The 19,090-nt window shown below is 40.5% G+C and overlaps 1 protein-coding gene across 17 annotated transcripts in view; it reads right to left on the bottom strand.

Moving 5' to 3' along the window:
• Nucleotides 1-802: 802 nt before the first annotated feature.
• Nucleotides 803-19,090, bottom strand: part of C2CD5 (C2 calcium dependent domain containing 5) — a 54,394-nt gene continuing 36,106 nt past the window's right edge. For 9 of the 17 annotated variants that reach the window (XM_041398537.1, XM_041398522.1, XM_041398524.1 and 6 more), the window contains 15 exons: nt 17,534-17,725; nt 16,843-17,029; nt 15,712-15,876; nt 15,249-15,389; nt 13,535-13,598; nt 12,263-12,324; nt 11,717-11,815; nt 11,195-11,284; nt 10,880-10,967; nt 9,770-9,856; nt 8,081-8,131; nt 6,959-7,060; nt 5,954-6,144; nt 2,858-3,004; nt 803-2,227 (listed from right to left, as the gene is read on the bottom strand). In XM_041398537.1, the coding sequence (XP_041254471.1) occupies nt 2,108-2,227; nt 2,858-3,004; nt 5,954-6,144; nt 6,959-7,060; nt 8,081-8,131; nt 9,770-9,856; nt 10,880-10,967; nt 11,195-11,284; nt 11,717-11,815; nt 12,263-12,324; nt 13,535-13,598; nt 15,249-15,389; nt 15,712-15,876; nt 16,843-17,029; nt 17,534-17,725 (1,786 nt within the window). In that variant the 3' untranslated portion in view covers nt 803-2,107. Of the gene's footprint in view, nt 2,228-2,857; nt 3,005-5,953; nt 6,145-6,600; nt 6,692-6,958; nt 7,061-8,080; nt 8,132-9,769; nt 9,857-10,879; nt 10,968-11,194; nt 11,285-11,716; nt 11,816-12,262; nt 12,325-13,534; nt 13,599-15,248; nt 15,390-15,711; nt 15,877-16,842; nt 17,030-17,533; nt 17,726-19,090 lie in introns of those variants that run through there. The other 8 variants (XM_041398538.1, XM_041398523.1, XM_041398527.1 and 5 more) reach the window with 3 other exon arrangements.

Genomic DNA, 19,090 nt, shown 5'->3' with positions numbered 1-19,090 from the left:
TTGGTTGCAACAGCTACAGAATTTGGCAAGATGATTTAATTGTGTTAGTGATGTGTTCTGCTAAGGGCCAAATTCACACACTTCAAATCTAAAGGATAATTAACCCCCAAAATATCAGAATTACAGGATCATAGAATGGTTTGGGGTGGAACAGCTTTAAAAGTTGGTCTGCTGGGAGGAGAGGGAGGTGTTGAGGTTGTTGGGTGCACGGTGGGAGGGGACACCTCCCTCTGTCCCAGGCTGCTGAGCCCCATCCAGCCTCACCTGAAAGCCTTCCAGGGACCCAGGGGCAGCCCCAGCTGCTCTGGCACCTGTGCCAGGGCCTGCCCCACTCACAGGGAGGAATTCCTTCCCACTATCCCATCCAAACCCAGTCCCTGTCAGTGTAAGCCATTCCCCTGTGCCATCACCACAGGCCCCTGTGAACAATCCCTCTCCCCCTTCCTTGTGGCTCTCTTTGGGCCCTGCAAGGCCACCAGGGTCACCCCAAAGCCTTCCCTTCTCCAGGGGAGCAGCCCAGCTGTGCCAGCCCCTGGTGCCAGCAGAGCTGCTCCATCCCTCTGCTCACCTGGAGCTGCCCTGGGCTCTGCAGCAGCTCCAGCTCCTCCTGGGCTGGCCCAGCCCTGCAGGGGCTCAGAGAGGGGCAGAAGCCCCTGCCCTGCTGCTCTGGCTTTGGATGAGCCCAGCACACACATGTGTAACATGCCACACAAAAAAGATTCCTCTGAGGAGAATGGGGGTGGGACATCTGTGGTACATCCAGCTTACACATTTACCTATGCACACATGTTGAGACAGTGAATTTTATAAAGATATTTATTGTGCAAGAATGATTTTCATGCTCATTTACAATGAAATAATTAGTTTTAACAAATAATCATGCCATTGCTTAATTTGAACACTAAACAGAATATTTACATTCAAGTTTACATATTTGTTCAAGTTCCATGTACAATGTTGTCAGAATTAAGCAAGAATGCATCTTCAAATCAAAGGTTTTGAGGTGTGTTTTTGTGGGTTGTTTTTTGTTGGTTTTTTTTTTTTTTTTTTCAATAGAGTATCATCACCTTTCAAACTTCTACTGGAAATGACAAATTTCCTGTCTTTGCAGTGCCCTTATTTCCCAGCTACAGCACTGGAAAAGAACAAAAAAAAAAAAACCCAAACACAAAAGGAACCTGCAGGAACCAGTGTCACACACATAAATCAATCTCCAATTAGCCAGACATTCAAACAGGAAGGAGGCTGCAGAATAAGCTCTGCACAACTGATTTTTGGGGGACTGTTTATGTCATCCTTGAAACAGATCCTGACCTCAGGACAATTCTTTCCCGAAGTCTTAAATAACAAAAGAGCTGCTTTGTCAGCACTGAAGTGAACATCTTGTACTAACACCAGACACCCTGGAACTTCTGTTGTGTTCTGGGGTTTTTCTGTCACACCACAGGGATGCCCTGGATCACAGCATTGTGGTCTGGCAGCTTTTTAAAAACAATTAAAAAAACAAACAACACCCCCCAGCTCCCAAATAGAAAAACAACAACAAAAATGAGAAAAAATACTTTCAATGAGCAGAAATTCAAACTGTGACTTTTTGGTACTGCTTTCTCCTCTTCACACTCTACGATGTAAAGGAATTTCAGAGTCCAGCCCATGTTTCCTTGGTCTGCACACAAATCTCTCCCTTCTTCATCAAAGGTTCCCAAGACAGACTTCCCAGGCACCTCCCTCCCACCCTGAGCTGAGCCAGACAACGCTCAAACTCAGAAATGGCTCTGAGTGACAACTGATCAGGGTCCCCCTGAACAGCTCAGAAATGGAACAGAAGTTTTCCTCCTCACAGTTCATGAGATGCCTGCTATTCTAATCCACGTTCTCCTGTGAGTGCTTCACCTGCTGCCTGGTTCCACAGAGCAACAGAAGAACCAGAGCCACCTGCCCGCTCACTGCTCCGACTTACCTCAGTGACATGACAACAAAAGAAGAGTGATTGTCCTGGATTTCGGCTGTGAATGTCATGGAGAGACGCTGACTTTGAAGATGCAAACCTCAACACTGCCACGTTTGAAATGACCTTTCACTGAGCAGCCTCTGCCCTGCTGTGCCTTCACGTGGTGACGTCCCCGGCGGAGCCCGCGGGCTGCGCGGCCGCAGCCGGCAGCGCCTCCAGCTCGGACTCGCGCACAAAGACCACGGCATCGCCACTGACGTTGATCAGACACTGCGCCTGCAAGAGAGCCCGGTCACAGCCAGCCTCAGACTGCGCCTGCTCGCAGCTGCTACAGGCAATGCACACCAAAATCAGCAGCGACAGGCAGAAGGGCAAATGATGAGAATTTACTGGGGAGGCAACCTGCGCTGCGTTTCCTTTTCCGTGAGCTCACTTGTGTGCTACCAAACATGCAGAGGGACTCCTGTGAGACCACCACAGTGACATCTGCATATCCTGCTTTCCTTACTGTTTTGAACATATCTGATTTACTGAATATTCTGTTATTGTCTTCACAAATCACGGTTTGTTCCTTTATGTACAAAATGGAGCAGTTTACATCAGCAACTCCAGGTACTTTCACATGGAGTTAGGATGGAGATCCTACACTGCAACATCAGAAATACCAAGCAAGTCCTGCAATTTACTTATTCTAGCAAGCTTGGCTCTTTTATCCATCTGGGTATTTATGAAGCATCCTCATAATTTTGTGTTAGTACAAGAACACTCTTGGATTCTTCAAACATTATCCAAGATATCAAGAAATGTTGTGCAGCTACAGCTTTACAGCACTGCTGGTTTTTTAAGACATAAAAATGTGTATCATACTAACCACAACAGCCCTTGTCATTTCCCATCCCAATGTACCTGATTTTTGTTTGGGTTCTCCATGAAAACACACTGCTTCATGATGTATGACACAACTGCATTCCCTCCCAGAGCTGCAACATGGGCTCTCACCATGGCAAACACTTCAGCAATAAAAGCGTGCAGGAAGCCACTGACACCACCCTCCTAGAATGGAAAAACACACATTACAGATGATATTGGGTCTAGCTACAAGATGCTGAGTACTTCTCTGACATATTTATCACCTGAAAAAGTCAGTGAACCCTAAACGGTGTGGAGAACTTCAAAGCCATTCACTGAAGGGTCACAGCTACAAATCAGATGCAGAGAGACCATTCACAGGGGCCTGGAGTGACAGGACAGGATGGAATAGCCTAAGCTGACAGGTAAAGATGGGATATTGGGAATGAGGAATTGTTCCCTGGGATGGTGAGGCCCTGGCACAGGTGCCCAGAGCAGCTGGGGCTGCCCCTGGATCCCTGGCAGTGCCCCAGGCCAGGCTGGACACTGGGCTGGAGCAGCCTGGGACAGTGGGAGGTGTCCCTGCCATGGCAGGGGGGTGGAACAAGAGGTTTTAAGGTCCCTTCCAATCCAAACCATTCTATGCTTTATGAAATTCTTGGAAATTCCCAGTAAGGAGTGACCATTACCTTTGATCACTGCAACTTCATGTAGGTTAATGACTGTCATTGGTTCTCAACACTCACTAAAGAAAGGATCCCTCAAAATAAGAGGTAAGCAAGGACAGAGCAGAGACCTGAGCTATCCAAGTTGTTAATTTTTTTTTTATTTTCCTACTTGAAGTGCAAAGGAACTTCTAGACATCTCATTTCATTGATTTTTTTGACTTGATGATGCTTGTCGGGCATTTTTACTTCTTTGGTGCAAAACTGAAGAATTTAAATTGATGTCAAAGGAGAAGGAAAACAACAAATATGGATTTTCCTAGAAAATCCTTATGAAAGAATGCGAGCAATTACATTGTGGGGAAAAAAAATCTATTGCACACAAACCAGGCAACTAACCAAAGAAATAAAAATCCATGAAAATGCTGAGAACAGAAACTGATCCAAACAGAGCTCACAGTTGGTTCAAAATACATACAAAATTCCAAACTTCAAGACCACCAGACTTCCCACTGTGTACGTGTACATGTGCCACTGCAGAAAATGGAAGAGGCAGGCAGAAGAAGAGATTGAACTAAGCTGAATTCCTAAGGGCTGTGCTCATTCCTGGAGGAATGTGCCCTGAACAGACTCAAAGGCATAAAAAACCACATCCTGGATGAAAATTTACAAACAAGAAGGACAGGTATAATTTTGTCAAACCCAGCATAAAGCTGGAATCAAGTCAGCTGCAGCAAGAAATCAAAATGCAATACAAGTTCATGATTCTCAAGGAATTTTGATATTGTCCAAGTTTTTTAAAGGTAGAGCAACTGATGGGGAAAAAAATATGAATTATAAACCTAATGCAACACTGGATGGCAAGAGGTAACAAAATGATTGTACACAGCCACCTGTAAACAGCAGAGCCTAAGAGCAATGGATGAATCTGACTTGAAATTGCCATTAATGTTTCATTCTATCATTAATGTTTTATTCTGGTATACACTTCAGCACCACCACAAGCAAAACATAAAGCAATACAGAGAAAAATGCTGGTCATTACTTCCTTGCAGGACCTGAACCACACTGCTGGAGTTGGATATAATGACTGCTCTGTTCTGACTCCACTGTAACTCAAGGCAATCCTGTAGTAAGAGTAGTTTGTGCCTTAGCCTGTGCAGCTGAAATAATTTAAATTAGCTGCCCTAGGTGCTGGAAAGAGCACAGCATCCCAGGACTGTGCAACATTCCAGCTCCAGGAAGGAGCTGAATCACACACCTGAGTGACCTATTCTTGCTGGGATCTGCTACCACAAAGCTCACCAGCCACTGAATTTGTACCTACAGCATCTGCACTTAGTGCAGCAATGTCCTGTGACCATTTCCCTGCTCTGACATCCTTCTAAAAACACTGCCCTCTTCACACAGGGATTTCTCAAGTTAAAAGGGGAAGTTAGAAGATTAGTGCAGCAATGTCCTGTGACCATTTCCCTGCTCTGACATCCTCTGAAAACACTGCCCTTTTCACACAGGGATTTCTCAAGGTAAAAGGGGAAGTTAGAAGCAACTTGCAAGATCTAAACAAAATGTTTGTCTGATCCAAGTTTCTCTAGAGAGTTCACAGCCCATTTTCAGGAAGACTAATCATTTTTATTAACATCTGCTCTGTAATTTCAGCAATGTGTAATTAGGAAAAACCAGCAAATGCTTCAGCACTGACAAAGCAGGCAAGAGGTACACTCTCTTTCTGTGGCCAAAAGCAAAGACACAGCTACCTCCCAGGAGGACAGGAAAATTATAAGGAACACTGCTTGCTTTGGACATGCTCAGAGGATTATGTGTTCTCCCAGTGCAGATGGAGACCAGGGTTTGAACATCACCTCTAAGCTGGCTGTGTGGTCACGGACTCGTGGTGTAATTTTTGATGCTCAGCACGCAAAGTTTAGTTACAGAGAATGCACAGAATGTAATGTTAAAATTAAAAATCAGCATAACATTTTCTATGATATAGGCAATGTTATTTTAACCAAAGAATTAATCAGCATAACATTACCTGTGATATGGGCAATGTTATTTTAACCAAAGAATTAACCAAATACACTGTGGAAGTTCCTCACTGAGCTTGCTAAATGAGAGATGAATAGATGACTTATTTTTTTCTTTAGCATTTAATTTGGGTTCAAATGATCCCAACTTCTACCACTGTTGGTCAAAGACACATTTTTTCCAATTGTATCTGTTTAAGAACTCACTGGTTTAGTGTTCTACCCAATTCACCAGCCATGGCAATTGTTAACTAACCCCGTGCTAACAGTGCCAAACACAAAACAGCTTCACGTGCTCCTGACAAGAGCAGCACAAAGGAGCTTGCTCTGCACTCAGCACCTTCCCCCAGGTGACAAAGTCTATTCCCTGGCTGTGCCACACCTCAACTCAAACCCCTGATTCTTACAATTAACAACAAATTGTTCCCTGACACAAAAGGAACCCCTGCCACGCAGCTCACCTCGCGCAAAGAAGTGGTTTCACGTATAAAAAACATGTTGATTATCCCGAGGTATTTGGTTATCTTGGCCCCAGGGAGAAAGGAAAGAGGTGTCATCTTAACAACTGAGACAGTGGAATTGGTGCACGACGGGACAGAACGGTGCCGCAAGTACCCCTCAGCCAGTGGACTCGCTTTTTCAAGGGAAGTAGCTGAAAAATGGGAAAAACCAGGAGAAAATAACTATCAACATCCATCTTTGCTCCTCAGAACACAAAAACTCTTCTGTATGGTTTTCCAAATAGCTTGGTGACAACATTCAGCTGCCTGTGATGCTCAGCCATATACGTGAGAAAGGAAATCATCATGCAAAGCATGCAAGAGGAGACAAGAAGCTGAAATGGCATTTATTGAAAGAGTGGCATTCCTGCGAAAGGAAAACATTGAGGCGAGCAGCTGCACATACAACCATCAGTTATAATGTGAAGGTAAAGGAAAAAGTGCCAACATTTTCAAACATGTATTCTGCTGGAAGAACAAATTACAGAAGTGTGAAAGTTGTTGTGTTTCCCCAGTGCAGCATTTTCCATTAAAACAGGTATTAATCTCTGCTAATTTAAGCAAGATAGTCAGACCTGTGGCCAAAGAACTACTGAAAACCAACTCACCACTTGCTAATTTAGTGACCATTGCCTTGACTGTCCCCTTGGTGATTGCTTCCTGTTTCTCACCCCCAATTTTCCAAGATCATACATACACCTACATCCATGCAGTGGATGTTATACAATTAGTAGGCGTACACATGTACGGAGAACTAATTACAGCAAGACTTTATTTTGCTTTTTATGCTACGGTTCATCAACCCTACGTGAGGTTACAGAACAATGCCAGCAGTTTTCACCCTGGGGAACTCATTCCACACGTGATCTGCAGTGCTACTGCTGGGCAGGGCACTCCACTAAGTGACCACTGGGAAATCAGAGATATGTCTCAGATTATCAGAACGTGGTAGAAACAGCCGCCTACTTGTCTTAATTGATCCGCGCCTTATGGTCTGAGCTTTCAGTTTAATGAGCTCTATCCAGCTGTTGCATCTGTCTGCAAAGGAACTGTAATCAACTGACGTTGCTGGAAACACAGACAGAAAAACAAAAGAAAAAAAAACACAAAAAAAAATATATGGATGATGTCTCTTGCTCATCTCAGTGCTCCTTTTTGAGGAAGCAGTGGTTCCTGTCTGAGAGAGAACAACCATCCGCCTGCAGTCTGTCTAAAAGGAGAAGTTACAGGGCAGGTTTGGACTTGTCCAAACCAAAGTACCGATTTCTGGTGATGTCCCAGCTCTGAACCAACTGCCTGAGTGGGACTTCAGCACTGAAAAAACATGCAAATACAGTCGTTAAGGACTTATGCTAGATTAGGTTTTTTTTATAATCTCAATTTAGGCTGTAAGTTATGGCTTTTTAAACTTTATTTAAGCCTTTTTTAACTTTGATTTTCATTGCTTTATTTTCCTTACAAAGAGCTGCTGATCAGGATTTAAATTTCCCAAATGTCTTTATCAATAACAACTAACCTACAGAGTGAGAAAAAACCCAACCCTTTAGTGATGAGGATAAGAGTCACAAACTGAAACAACACCTCTGTTTTAAACACAAATCAATCTTCCTTACAGAATAGGCTTCCTTGCCCCGACCCCCTCCCTCCAACACCCCTCCCACTATCATTACCATAAGAAGTAAGAGTTGTTTCTGCTATGACTTTTTGGTATTAGTTGCAGGGGTGTTTGCATATCTTTAAAAAAAGGGGGGGTTGCAAACACCGTTTCTTCATTGTCCTGAAGAAACGGGAGGAACACATGCTAACTTCAAATTAACACAGGCAAAACAGCTCTCTTCCCAGGGACTCATTTTCTGCCAGATAAAGTTATACAATGTACCTGACAGAGAGGCTGTTATTATTAACAAATTTAACTTTAATAATGAAAAACCACATCAAAATATTAGGATCTCATTAAGCCACACCAGAGCATGCACCCTCAGTTAAGTAGTAAACACTTCCTGCAGTAAGACACATCCAAAAGGAGTATACCAATATCCCAAGAACGCTCATTCTGTTCTGGCAGATGGCTAAATTCAGGAAACTCACCTCTCTGAGCAGCAGGAATACCTGTGTGGGAGCTTGCACCCTCCAGGACTTCTAACAAAACAAAATTAATTGCGTTCAGATCATCTGTTAAACAGAGTTACAGGACAACAGCTTCCAAGAAAGATGGGAGGGACTATTTCCAAGGGTCTGGGGTGACAGGACAAGGGAATGGCTTCACACTGACAGGGAGTGGGTTTGGATGGGATATTGGGAAGGAATTCCTCCCTGTGGAATGGGCAGGCCCTGGCACGGGTGCCAGAGCAGCTGTGGCTGCCCCTGGGTCCCTGGCAGTGCCCAAGGCCAGGCTGGACACTGGGGCTGGAGCACCTGGGACAGTGGGAGGTGTCCCTGCCATGGCAGGGGTAGCAATGAGATTGTCTTTAACAACTGGTCCCTTCCAACCCAAACTACTCCACGATTCTGTGACCCTTAGATTTTAGAGTCAATGAAAAAACCACCCTCTATAGAGTATACTGTGTACTCTGAGCTAACAGGGTTAGTATAAATAATTCACTTTACTGAATCTACCTTGCAATTTTAATATGTTTATTCATCAAAAGTCACTACTGTATAAGACTGTAAACCACAACTTTTAAAACAGCAATGCTACAGAGAAGCAGAAATATATTAAATAATCCGTTAAGTAAATGTAACTACAATGAGGCTGTGAAGAAATGACAGATGGAACAACCCTCAGGCTGAAGTGCTCTGCCTGCAGCTCGATGTGGGATGTGGAGAGCAGCAGGAAAAGGGCTATGTGGGCACAGGCTGCCCTCCACTGCTCAGCCCCAGCACACACCGAGCACAGCCCAGCAGCGGCTACACACCAGCAGAAATTTGTGCAGAGCTTCTCTTTCTGATAATCAAAAATGTAGCAAATTAAAAGTTAAGCATTAAGAAAAAAAAAAATCAAGAAGAATATTTTTGCCGAAATTATTCTGGCCTCTGAAAATACAAGTAAGTGTGGTAGGCACCCTTCGTTACACAAAAGAAATAACAGGCAAAAAAGGGAGCTCAAACATTTACAGTAACTCCCAGATATTTCATTTCATCTCAGTAACCATTTTGGTAGATAATCCAACAAGAGAGAAGGAATTGAAGACAGCTGATTTCAATGAATTGAATTTTTAATGCAGTCATAGAGGAACTGTGACAACCATTCTTGAAATGCAGCTGTACCTCAGGTACAATAAAGCAGCTGTTTAACACTACAGTGTGCTGCACTGTACAGATTATTTACTATACAAGTTTAGGATCCTTCACTTAAAGGAAATTTGCATGCAACCAGTATCTGGTAGATAAAGTATTTCCCATCATGAAAACAGTGAGATTAATTCTGTGAGGCTGAGAAAACAGGGAGGTACTTTATATGGGGCATTTACAGTATGGGACAAGCCTAATTATTAGGTAATTGATAGTTTCATCAGATGACACACAACACCCAGTGGTCTGCAGCATCTTCAATATTCTAAATGCAAAGATGGGGAATAGAGACAGAATGATCAGCCAAGCCACCTTCTGTGACTCTCAGAAAACTTCACAACAGGAGTAAATATACCCATTATGCTTAGGCAGCAAAGCACATTTAAAGCCTGTGAAAGTACAGACATTTTAAAGCCTCTACAACTATGAAAGAGCAGAACTCAAAGTCCATAAAAAACAAGTTTAATATTCTTCCTCTTAACTGACCTTTAGCTGGAGAGAATGGTTGAGAAGAAAGGGGGTCAGAGCAAAGTTCCAAGGGAAATTGTAGCTGTTCTTCATTGTCTGTAGATGCTTCAACAAAGAAAACATGGCCAAGTGATAATTAACCCCCAAAACAAGATCTGCCAGTAATTACAAGCAGAGTCAATTTAGTCAGGTCTGACTTGAAGAGGTATTTTCAGCATGTGCAGAAAGTGATGCAGTTCTGCAGGAACAGGTGTGTGAGAACAAATCCAGCTGCAACACTGAACAGAGCTTGTGCTCCACTGAAGAGGATTTGAACTTTTTAGGAGAAAAATGAAGTCCATTCATGCATTTTTATTTTGATTCTGCAGTTGGATCTACATCAGCTATTATAATAAAAATTAGCACTTTTTTCACATGAAAGGAAACACTTCACTGTACTGAAGAAGTCAGCTATAACTCATGTTTTAGAAACACATGGCTCTGTTTTACTAATTCCAGTCTGGAGAACTGGGTATCCTCAGAGCTCTGTCTGAATTCCCCCTTCAGACTGCACACTTGCATTTCTAGCATAAGATGGCACTTCATTAGCAAGGTGACATATGCAGGTCACAGCAGTGTCTTCCAGCCCCTCCACCTGCTTCACTGAGCTCCAAAGCTATTACTGACCTGCTTAAGGATTTTCAGAAGGTTGGAGTTTTTTAAAAGTAATACAAATACTTTGTTTTCCACCTTCTTTAAGTATAGACAAAATTTCTACTTGCAAGAACAAGTATTCCCTGATGATTTACACATGTTCCAAAAGACAACAGAAATATCATCTGTTACACCAACCTTTCAATCACAGTAGTATCATAGACAGAATAAGAAAGTACTATAAATTTGTTGATTATGTAAAATAAATGCATAATACTTGCTAAGTATTGTAAGTAAGTCATCCTGCTGGAGGTCAAGTACCTCTATGTGTTGAAAGACCCTCCCTGAAAAATATGTATATTTGAACTTGATGATCTTTGTGGATCCTTGCAGGTCCCTTTCAACAGTGGTCTGTGATGTGTACATGTAACAAATTAAAATCCAGACTCATTAGGCCCTGGGGATAAAAAAGGAAAGATGCCTCACAATATTTACCTCTTTGCTGTGATTTTTCTGTAGGTGCTTTGCTGGCTTGTAGTGCTTGGTTTTTGTCATATGTAATGGCAACAGCTGTGACTGCAATCTGCAAATCAGAGATATTTGGCATATTAGGCAAGTTCATCTCTTGTGCAATCTGAAAAATCATTTTGCAAACAAGCAGTTCTTTGCATAGAAACATAACAGGGAAAAAAGCCTTGCAGGAGTTCACCAGGCACAGCAGTAAATGAAATGCCAGCCCAGCTCACCCTGAGCAGCAGGCATTACTAGGGCTGTGCCTGTGGCTGAAGCTGAAGGCAGCAATTCCCTCACCTGAACCAGCTCATCCTCTGGCAGAGCCACTGTGAAGTTCACGTGGCAGAGGCAGCAGGGAACCATGGACCGCAGCTTAAAATACAAACTCTGCAAAGACAGGATTTCATTCTGTGTTACTCAGGAAAAAAAGGGTGCTTTATTGCAGAGAAATTGGGGATCAAAACTCTTTTCATAGAAGTCATCTGAAGATATTAATTTTTTCTTGAGGAAGAATTACGTGTGTGCAAAGTCAGGACAGAATGCAATTTACTGTGGAGCTGTCTTTCTATTTCTAGAGAATCCTGCTAGTCAAAGGACTCCTTCAGGCTCCACAGGCTCTGGAATTCCCTGATACACTAAAACAGGCTGAACCTATCTGAAACAAACCCACGAGCTAATTACAGACACTTTGCAGTCTATTTCCAAATTATGAGGCACATGTTATTTTCATTTTCATATTTTATGTTATTTTCAGTATAGCTGAATTTTTCTTGGCTCCCATCTGAACACGTAAAAAAGTATTTGAAATAAGATTCTTACCTTCAACAGATTCTCACAGAGATCATTAAAGTTCTTATTGAGTGTTTGATTGGTTGGGTTAATGTTGCTTAATCTGGACACTCTAACTGCTGTGAACATCTGAATTAGAAACAAACATGGGGTTTTTTTGCCAACATATGCAAATATATTTCATCCACTGTCTTAAACCCAAATTCATAAAGAAGGAAAATAATGCAAAATATGTTAACATATATGCTCAATAAGTAACAAAAGTTAGCTAAGCAACACAGTCAACAATCTGTTCCCTTTAAGAGGCTTCAAACCTGTCCAAACCTTTCAAAAAGCCAAAACCTTGAAGTTCAGATTTACTGTAATTACTTTCATATTTCTGTATTAGGCTGTTGACAGCATTAAAAAAAAACAACAAAAGCCCAGGTTCTCCTGCCTTATTGTTCTTACCAAAAGACTACTTTTATTTCTGCCACAAGGGTTTCCTTTGAATTTAGCTTTCAAAATATATATTTAAATTACTACAGCATATTTCAACACCATTTAGCAAAAAGTTTCAATTTTGAATAACCTTACTTGAATTTCTGGTGTCCAGTTATTTATACCAGGCATAATTTCTGTGTTGCAACTGTAGAAACCTGTGAAAAAAATATTTGTGAAAAAAAATCTATTTTATACATTACAGTATAAAAATACTTGTAAAGGAAATATATGTGACAAGGCTTTGCAAGTAATTTCCCTCATGTGGTTTTGAATATTGAATAATACACCAGAAATGAGATCAACATTCAAAAAACAAATACAGAATCTCGTAGGAGGGGCCAACACCCCAAATCCACAACTGCTCCACCTATTTCTCTTAGATAAACTATCCACAAATGAGGAAACTTTTTAAAAAGGTGTGATATAAAATGCTACGAAGCCAACCTTTAATATAGAGCACAGAAAAGGCTCTAAAGGAACTACCATAGTGACTGACTGCAAATGAAAAACAGAATTATAGTGACTAAACAGCAGAGTAAAATAAGTTACTAACAGGAAGTCAGTGATTCTGAAATCCTGAAGATAGGGTTAAATAAGCAGAAAAGAGGCCAATATGGTAGGACCTATATAAAAGCACAAAATGAGCCAGAAAAGAAATCATGTAGCAGCTTGCAGAGGGTATAAATATTAATAGGCTGTCTTTCAGAACATCAAAAGCAAAAATTCTGTTGAAGAATCAAAGATTTAGAAAGGAGATAAGAAACAATAACATGAGAGCAGTGTGTGTGTGTGTGTCACTGCTCTCCTCATTCATAACTTACATGCAGAAGAGGATAAAACAAGATGATGGCTGATGGCCTTAATTTAGGGCAATAAAATCAACTGCAGCAGAACTGGATAATCAGTGAGGAATAAAAGACTTGGTGATAGTAATAGATAACTACAAGGACAGTTCTGAGCTTGACACAACAAGATTAACACTGGTATCAGTTATTAGGAAGGAAACCAAGACATGGAAATTCACAATGACAAGAGGAAGGACAAAGAAAAATCAAATGTCCAGAGCAACTTCTATATAATGGGCACCTATATTTGCCTCTTATCCAGATCCAGCAGTTCTGTTAGGGAAGGTATGACACAGCTTTACAACAATAAATAGCATAAAGACAAGTGATACCAGGCAATAATTAGTTCTCTATTCTACTTTCATTACCCTGAAACCTACAAATCTGTAATTCAGTTTAAAATTCTTCAGAAACAGTAATACTGTCTTAGAACTTTTAAAATAAATTTTAATAAAAATTGTCATATTTTGTCATTTTGCAGCCTCCAGCATAAATTAGGGAGGTATGGTTGTAACTATACCAGAAGGTGGTGGAACATCTGTCAGTAAGGAGTGTACATCTTCCATTGCATCTGTGTCATCAATCTGCAAAAGGGCAACAATTGAGAAAATCATGTTGCTGTGCCAGTAGAAATTTCCAAAAGAAATCAAATAACCTGCATTCCACTGAACCTTTAACACTCTCCTTTGAGATCAGACTGAGAGCCCTGCTTCCTGCTGGAAATACTTCTGGTGTCTTGACATTCATCCTGCCCTACTGACCTGCAGGAGACCCACATTCACCTCTATCTCCCAACATTCTTATCACGTGTTTTAGGAATGGTTTACAATTTAACTCCAGTATTGAAGGGTTTTCTGTCAAGTCATGTGTCTTCTTCTCCCTCTCCATGTAAAAGGGGTTGTCTTTCTTTTCCTTCAAAAAACAACCCAAAAACTAAACAAAACCAACGCAGATATCTTTACCTCTCATAACTGCCTTCTCAGCCTCTTTCAGCACATCCTCATCACAATGCAATTTTTACTACTTTTTCCTATATAGCTCCAGGGAACAATGATTTTACTCTTGAAAGTTTTGTCAGGAGTTTAACTGAATTTTCTGGAATATTGTTTCTGATATCTAGTTAATCATAAACCAAACTTCTCAAATAAGACAGTAGTAAATGACTCCACAGATAAAAAGTAATTTTTTCTATAAATGCCTTACAAAAATCCTCATTTTTTTAAAATATATTCAATCCTTATTGCAAAAGCACCAACCAATCTAAGTTTATTATCCCAAGCTGTCCCAACCTGTTATTTTTTCACTCTCCTTCCATACTTCTGTTTTCAAACAAACCCCTGTTATAGTGCTCCCTCATTCTTCCCATGTACAACCTTTCTTCCAGATTATTTTCTACGAAGATGGTGATTTGAAGATGAACAAAGCCTCAGATGTACCTTAGGCTGCAATTACAGGCTGCATTTTGAAGTGGTTTTTAGGCAGTGATAGGTGTTTGTACTGTCTGTATCTACAGGGTGATCAAAACCCCAGCCTTCAACACAGACAATGTTCAATCATGTCTTTGAATTTTAGTGAACAGAAAGGTAACACAAATCTATGCCCTTTATTTATCTGCAGGTGTTGCTCTTTCAGGCTGCAGCTGTAGAAAGAACTGGAAGGTATTGTCACAAGTTGTGAATTCTTAAATTGTGAAAAGCAATAGCTGAAATTCAGAAATCTTTTATGTGCTCTCTTGGCACATGCAGTTTTTCAAATGCTTTGAATACAATCCATTCTGGAAACCAATAATTGTGAATGTTCATCTACAATGGTAAGAGCTTTGGAACAGGAAGAGAATACAATCTTTTTATTTGCTAAATATAAAGTGTGGCAACACAGAACCTCAGTGTTTATAAAAATAGATCTTGAGTTTTTGGTTAGTCTGATCTGCTGCTTGAAGCAAGCAGAAGGACGTTTTTTAACAGCTCTTAATTGTTAATCTAGAGACTGCTACATATTCATGAAAAGCAGGGCAATCTTTTTTCAGATATTCTGTAGACAGAGCTGTGCTCTAAGCAAACAGAGTAAGGAAAAGAGACAAAGCAAAATCTAATGCTTCACTTTTTCTATTGATACAAAAGGCCAAAATCATACACAATTTAAGAACTGTTCTTGGAGATAGCCAAGAAAACTTTTTTTAATACATATTTCAGGACAAGGAAAGTATGAACATGAGTAGTGAAAATGTTTATCACCTCCAAGACAAAAGCATCCTTCTTCCCATGTGAAAGGTCAAGCTCTGTAACTTCATCAGAGCTTTCTGACTGAGATCTCAACAGCCTGGAACGCTGTCTTGGCTCTGGAATGGGAGACCCAATAATTTCTTCAGGTAACTCCTAAACAGAATATAAGAATTAAGAGATGTTCTGCCCAGGTTAAAAACATTCAACTCTACACAAGTTGTTAACAATTCTAAGAATCAGCTCATTCTGAAAATCATTCTACTGAGAAATGTATCTAAATAATACCACAGTGATTTGGCTATGTGGCAAAGGGATCTGAAAATTCCAGCAGCTTCCAAAATCCAGTGAAAGAAGTCTGTATCTCTCTTAGTAAATAAACTTACATTCTGAATGACTCAGTAAAAAAATGGATATACAGTGCATGATATATTTGAATCAGAATGCTTTATTTTTTAAGAATAAAAGGTTTACTTACTGGAGGATTAATCTCATACAGCTCCTTGTTCTTTGCTATCGTATCATTTATTTTCTTTTGCATATGGGATATGTGCTGCTCATAGGTGCCATCATTTGGAGTCTTCCCAGCAATCTGAATGCCTCCAGGTGTTGGCAAAGCTGCTAAATACACACCTGTAGCAGACTTTTTAGAAGTCACAAAGAAAAAGACAAGTATTATAAGTATGAATTCCTAATATTTTGATATAAAGCTTTCCATAATGCTTATGCTAAAACAGCATTGTAACATGCAAATTACAGCAGCATCTCTTGCAAATAAGCAAATGGATCTCTCTCTTCCATTCACCCATGTAAAAACTTCACTGTTCTTTTAGAAAACTCCCTCTTTTCCATTTTTCATGGTGGAACTCTAAAACTTGCCTAGAAATTCCAAGCAAACTAAAAACTAAAGCCCCTGCCCCAGTATGTTTTGCGTAAGCAAATAGTTTGAGTTTTTGAAGATCTAAAATTTGGCCAAACCATTTACAGCACCAGTGAGGTTGTGACAATCCTATTTCTATTTACAAGAAACAGGTCATGAAAGACAAAAGATGCCAGCCAGAATTACCCAAGCATCCCCTGATGCAGGAAGAAGCAGCATATTTCACTATTCTAATCTAGCATGAAAGAATGGGGTTAGAACATATTGTTAATGAACATCTCCTGACTTTGTCAAATCTATAATTTATTTCTTCAGTTCCATCAAAAAAAGGCAACTGAACTTCCCCTTATTGTCAAATAACCAAAATATTTACTGACAGACTTAATTGACCTTATTCATCACAGAACTGCAGCTCAATTTGAAGGACAGGGATCTCTTTGACAGGACTTTTAAAGAGTACCATCATTTTTCTACACTATGTGCCAATTAACTGTTTGAAGTTTCTCTTCCTCTCATCCCCTTTTTAATCATCTTGTCTTTTACCATTTTCAAGAGATCTGAATCTTCTGCTGTCCCGATCAGTCTGTCCTGATTTTACAGTAATTAAGATGCTTGGTTTTACAATGATGTTTTGATGTCTGATGACTCTGAACCCCACAAGACTTGCACGTCTTCCTGAAAACACACTGTAAGAAAGCAGAACCACCCCAGGGTTCCAACAGCACTTACTGCCAAGCCCATCAGCATGTTTTCCCCCACAGTGATCTGAATTCTCAGCCCAAAGAGGGCATTCATTCCCCTCAGCTTGAGCTTGTTCATCAGCTGTGTGTGCACTTCGTACTCCATGAAGGGCAGCAGGTTACTGATGGAGGTTGCGTTTGCTTCAGCCTGAGCTTTCTTCTTCAGACGGCACAACCTGGCAACACAAGCGGCACAGAGAGCTCCAGTGGACCTGGGGAGGCTCAAAGGGACCACAGGGCATCTGCAGTCCTTTTTCCTCACTGTATAACCCAACACAGCTTCTTTTCATTCTTCTAGATTGCAATAGTACAATAAAATGCCAGTTCTTTACAAGAACTCCTTGAGGCAGTGCCATCTGGAAACTTCTGCTTTCAGCTTTTCTTCTAGTAAGACCCCCAATGCAAACATCTGTTTCTCTTGCTGCAAGCCTCAAACATTTCAGGCATAAGTAAGAAAATTACTACTGTAATTTCTAGTGGTAGAACTTTCAAAATTCCTATGAACACTGTTTTTCAAGACACACATCGGAAGGGAGAAAAAAATCCCAAAACCAAACCAAACCCAAGTGCCCTCACAGCTCAAGCATTACCCATCAAATTTTACATCAAATTTTAGCAACAGGAATTCTTTCAAAGGCCTCCCAAACCTTACTAGACTAAGGAAGCATTTTGACAGATACCTGGCTTGAATAAGACATCCCTTCCCAACAACTATCGCCTCTACAGGAAGGTCAATTGTGGTGAAAAGGACATCGGGAACTTTTTGCTTCCTGCAGTTGTAACAGTAAGTGAGGTGAGCAGGAAATGGCATGTTCAATTCATCATATGGGATATGGCAAAATCCACAACCTGGTGGTGAAGCTTCTTCAATCCTAAAAATACATTATGGAGAGAATACTTAAAGCAGCTGCATCCTGGTAGCCACGCTCAGTAAGCGCACGCGTGTGTGAACACCTACAGAGACCTGCTAACATCACACTCCACAGCTGCACCCTGCTCCACTGCACCAGCGTGACAGTATCACAACACACCAACCACGCGAAGGAAAGGTGGCACACTACTTGCTAAAATGCACATTACTTGCTAAACATTGAAACTTCTTATGCAGGGATTGAGAAAAAGGACATTCAGTGACCAGTAATTCATAAAAACCTGTAACATCACTGAACTGGCTTTAAGCAGTGTAACTTCCAAATATAATCCATGATACAACAGTTGTACAAGGAATTTGCTGTAACAAACACACCAAAAATTCCCTTTTTCTCATTGTGTCCAAAACCCCATAAGAGCAGAATACAAACAACAAACCAATCATCTTTCTGAGGAGCAGCACAATAAGGTATCAGGTAAAATTAATTATTTCCTTATAACAGTCTCTCCCCCCCATAAGGAATACCAGGAATGACTGCTATAAAAATATGAACAGGGAAAGCACAGGCCAACTGCATCACTGCAAACGGATTCTCTTTCACATCAACAATTCTTCAGTGACTTTGAAGAGGTGCTTAAGCAAGTCTGTCAGATTTGGACCACTAGTTATCATAAGACTATGACAAACAGATTTTGAGTTAAGCATGAGCTTTGTCTGTTTACCTGTTTTACCTCCCTCTGGCATTTCCAATCCATGCAAAGACTCTCAGTAGCACCAAAACACATATTTTGAAAAAGGTATTATTCTCTTTATATTATGAATATGGTATTTCTTTCTCTCCATCATATAGTGACTACAAAACCAAGTATTTTAGTTCTGGCTACAAATTTTAAAAATCTATCTACACCAGAAGACAATGGTCTTCTGCTGACAAAGTAAAAGAATAATAAATTCTAAATAAACCATGCTGACTGGTTTATTACGGAAAAAGCAATGCAAGTGCTAAAGTGTAATGAATAGCCTTGCTTACACTTATAATTATTCCTTGAAATATTTGATTACTATCCTGAAGAATACATAATAAGTTACCAATAAGCATTAATTAATCTTTTTTCCCCAAAAATAACTTTGTGGCAATACTCATTCTTCAAATTTTATTTGCAAGAGCAGAAACAAAGGGAAACTTCATGTTTGCCCTTCAGTTTCATGATTTTGCTCATCAATTTCAACACATACCCATTTTGGAAAAATCAGGCATTGTATTTGTTTCATAATCAAGCTACTTTATCTCCCACACAGAAATAGTATTTAATGGAGCAGATATACACACATTACAGACACAGCCACTTCTGGCTTATGTAAGTTA

This window comes from Onychostruthus taczanowskii, unplaced genomic scaffold, assembly GCF_017590055.1.
Source record: "Onychostruthus taczanowskii isolate IOZ18803 unplaced genomic scaffold, ASM1759005v1 scaffold15, whole genome shotgun sequence".
Lineage (NCBI taxonomy): Eukaryota > Metazoa > Chordata > Aves > Passeriformes > Passeridae > Onychostruthus > Onychostruthus taczanowskii.
Note: the sequence above shows the minus strand (reverse complement) of the source record. Positions and strands in the feature narration are given on the sequence as shown.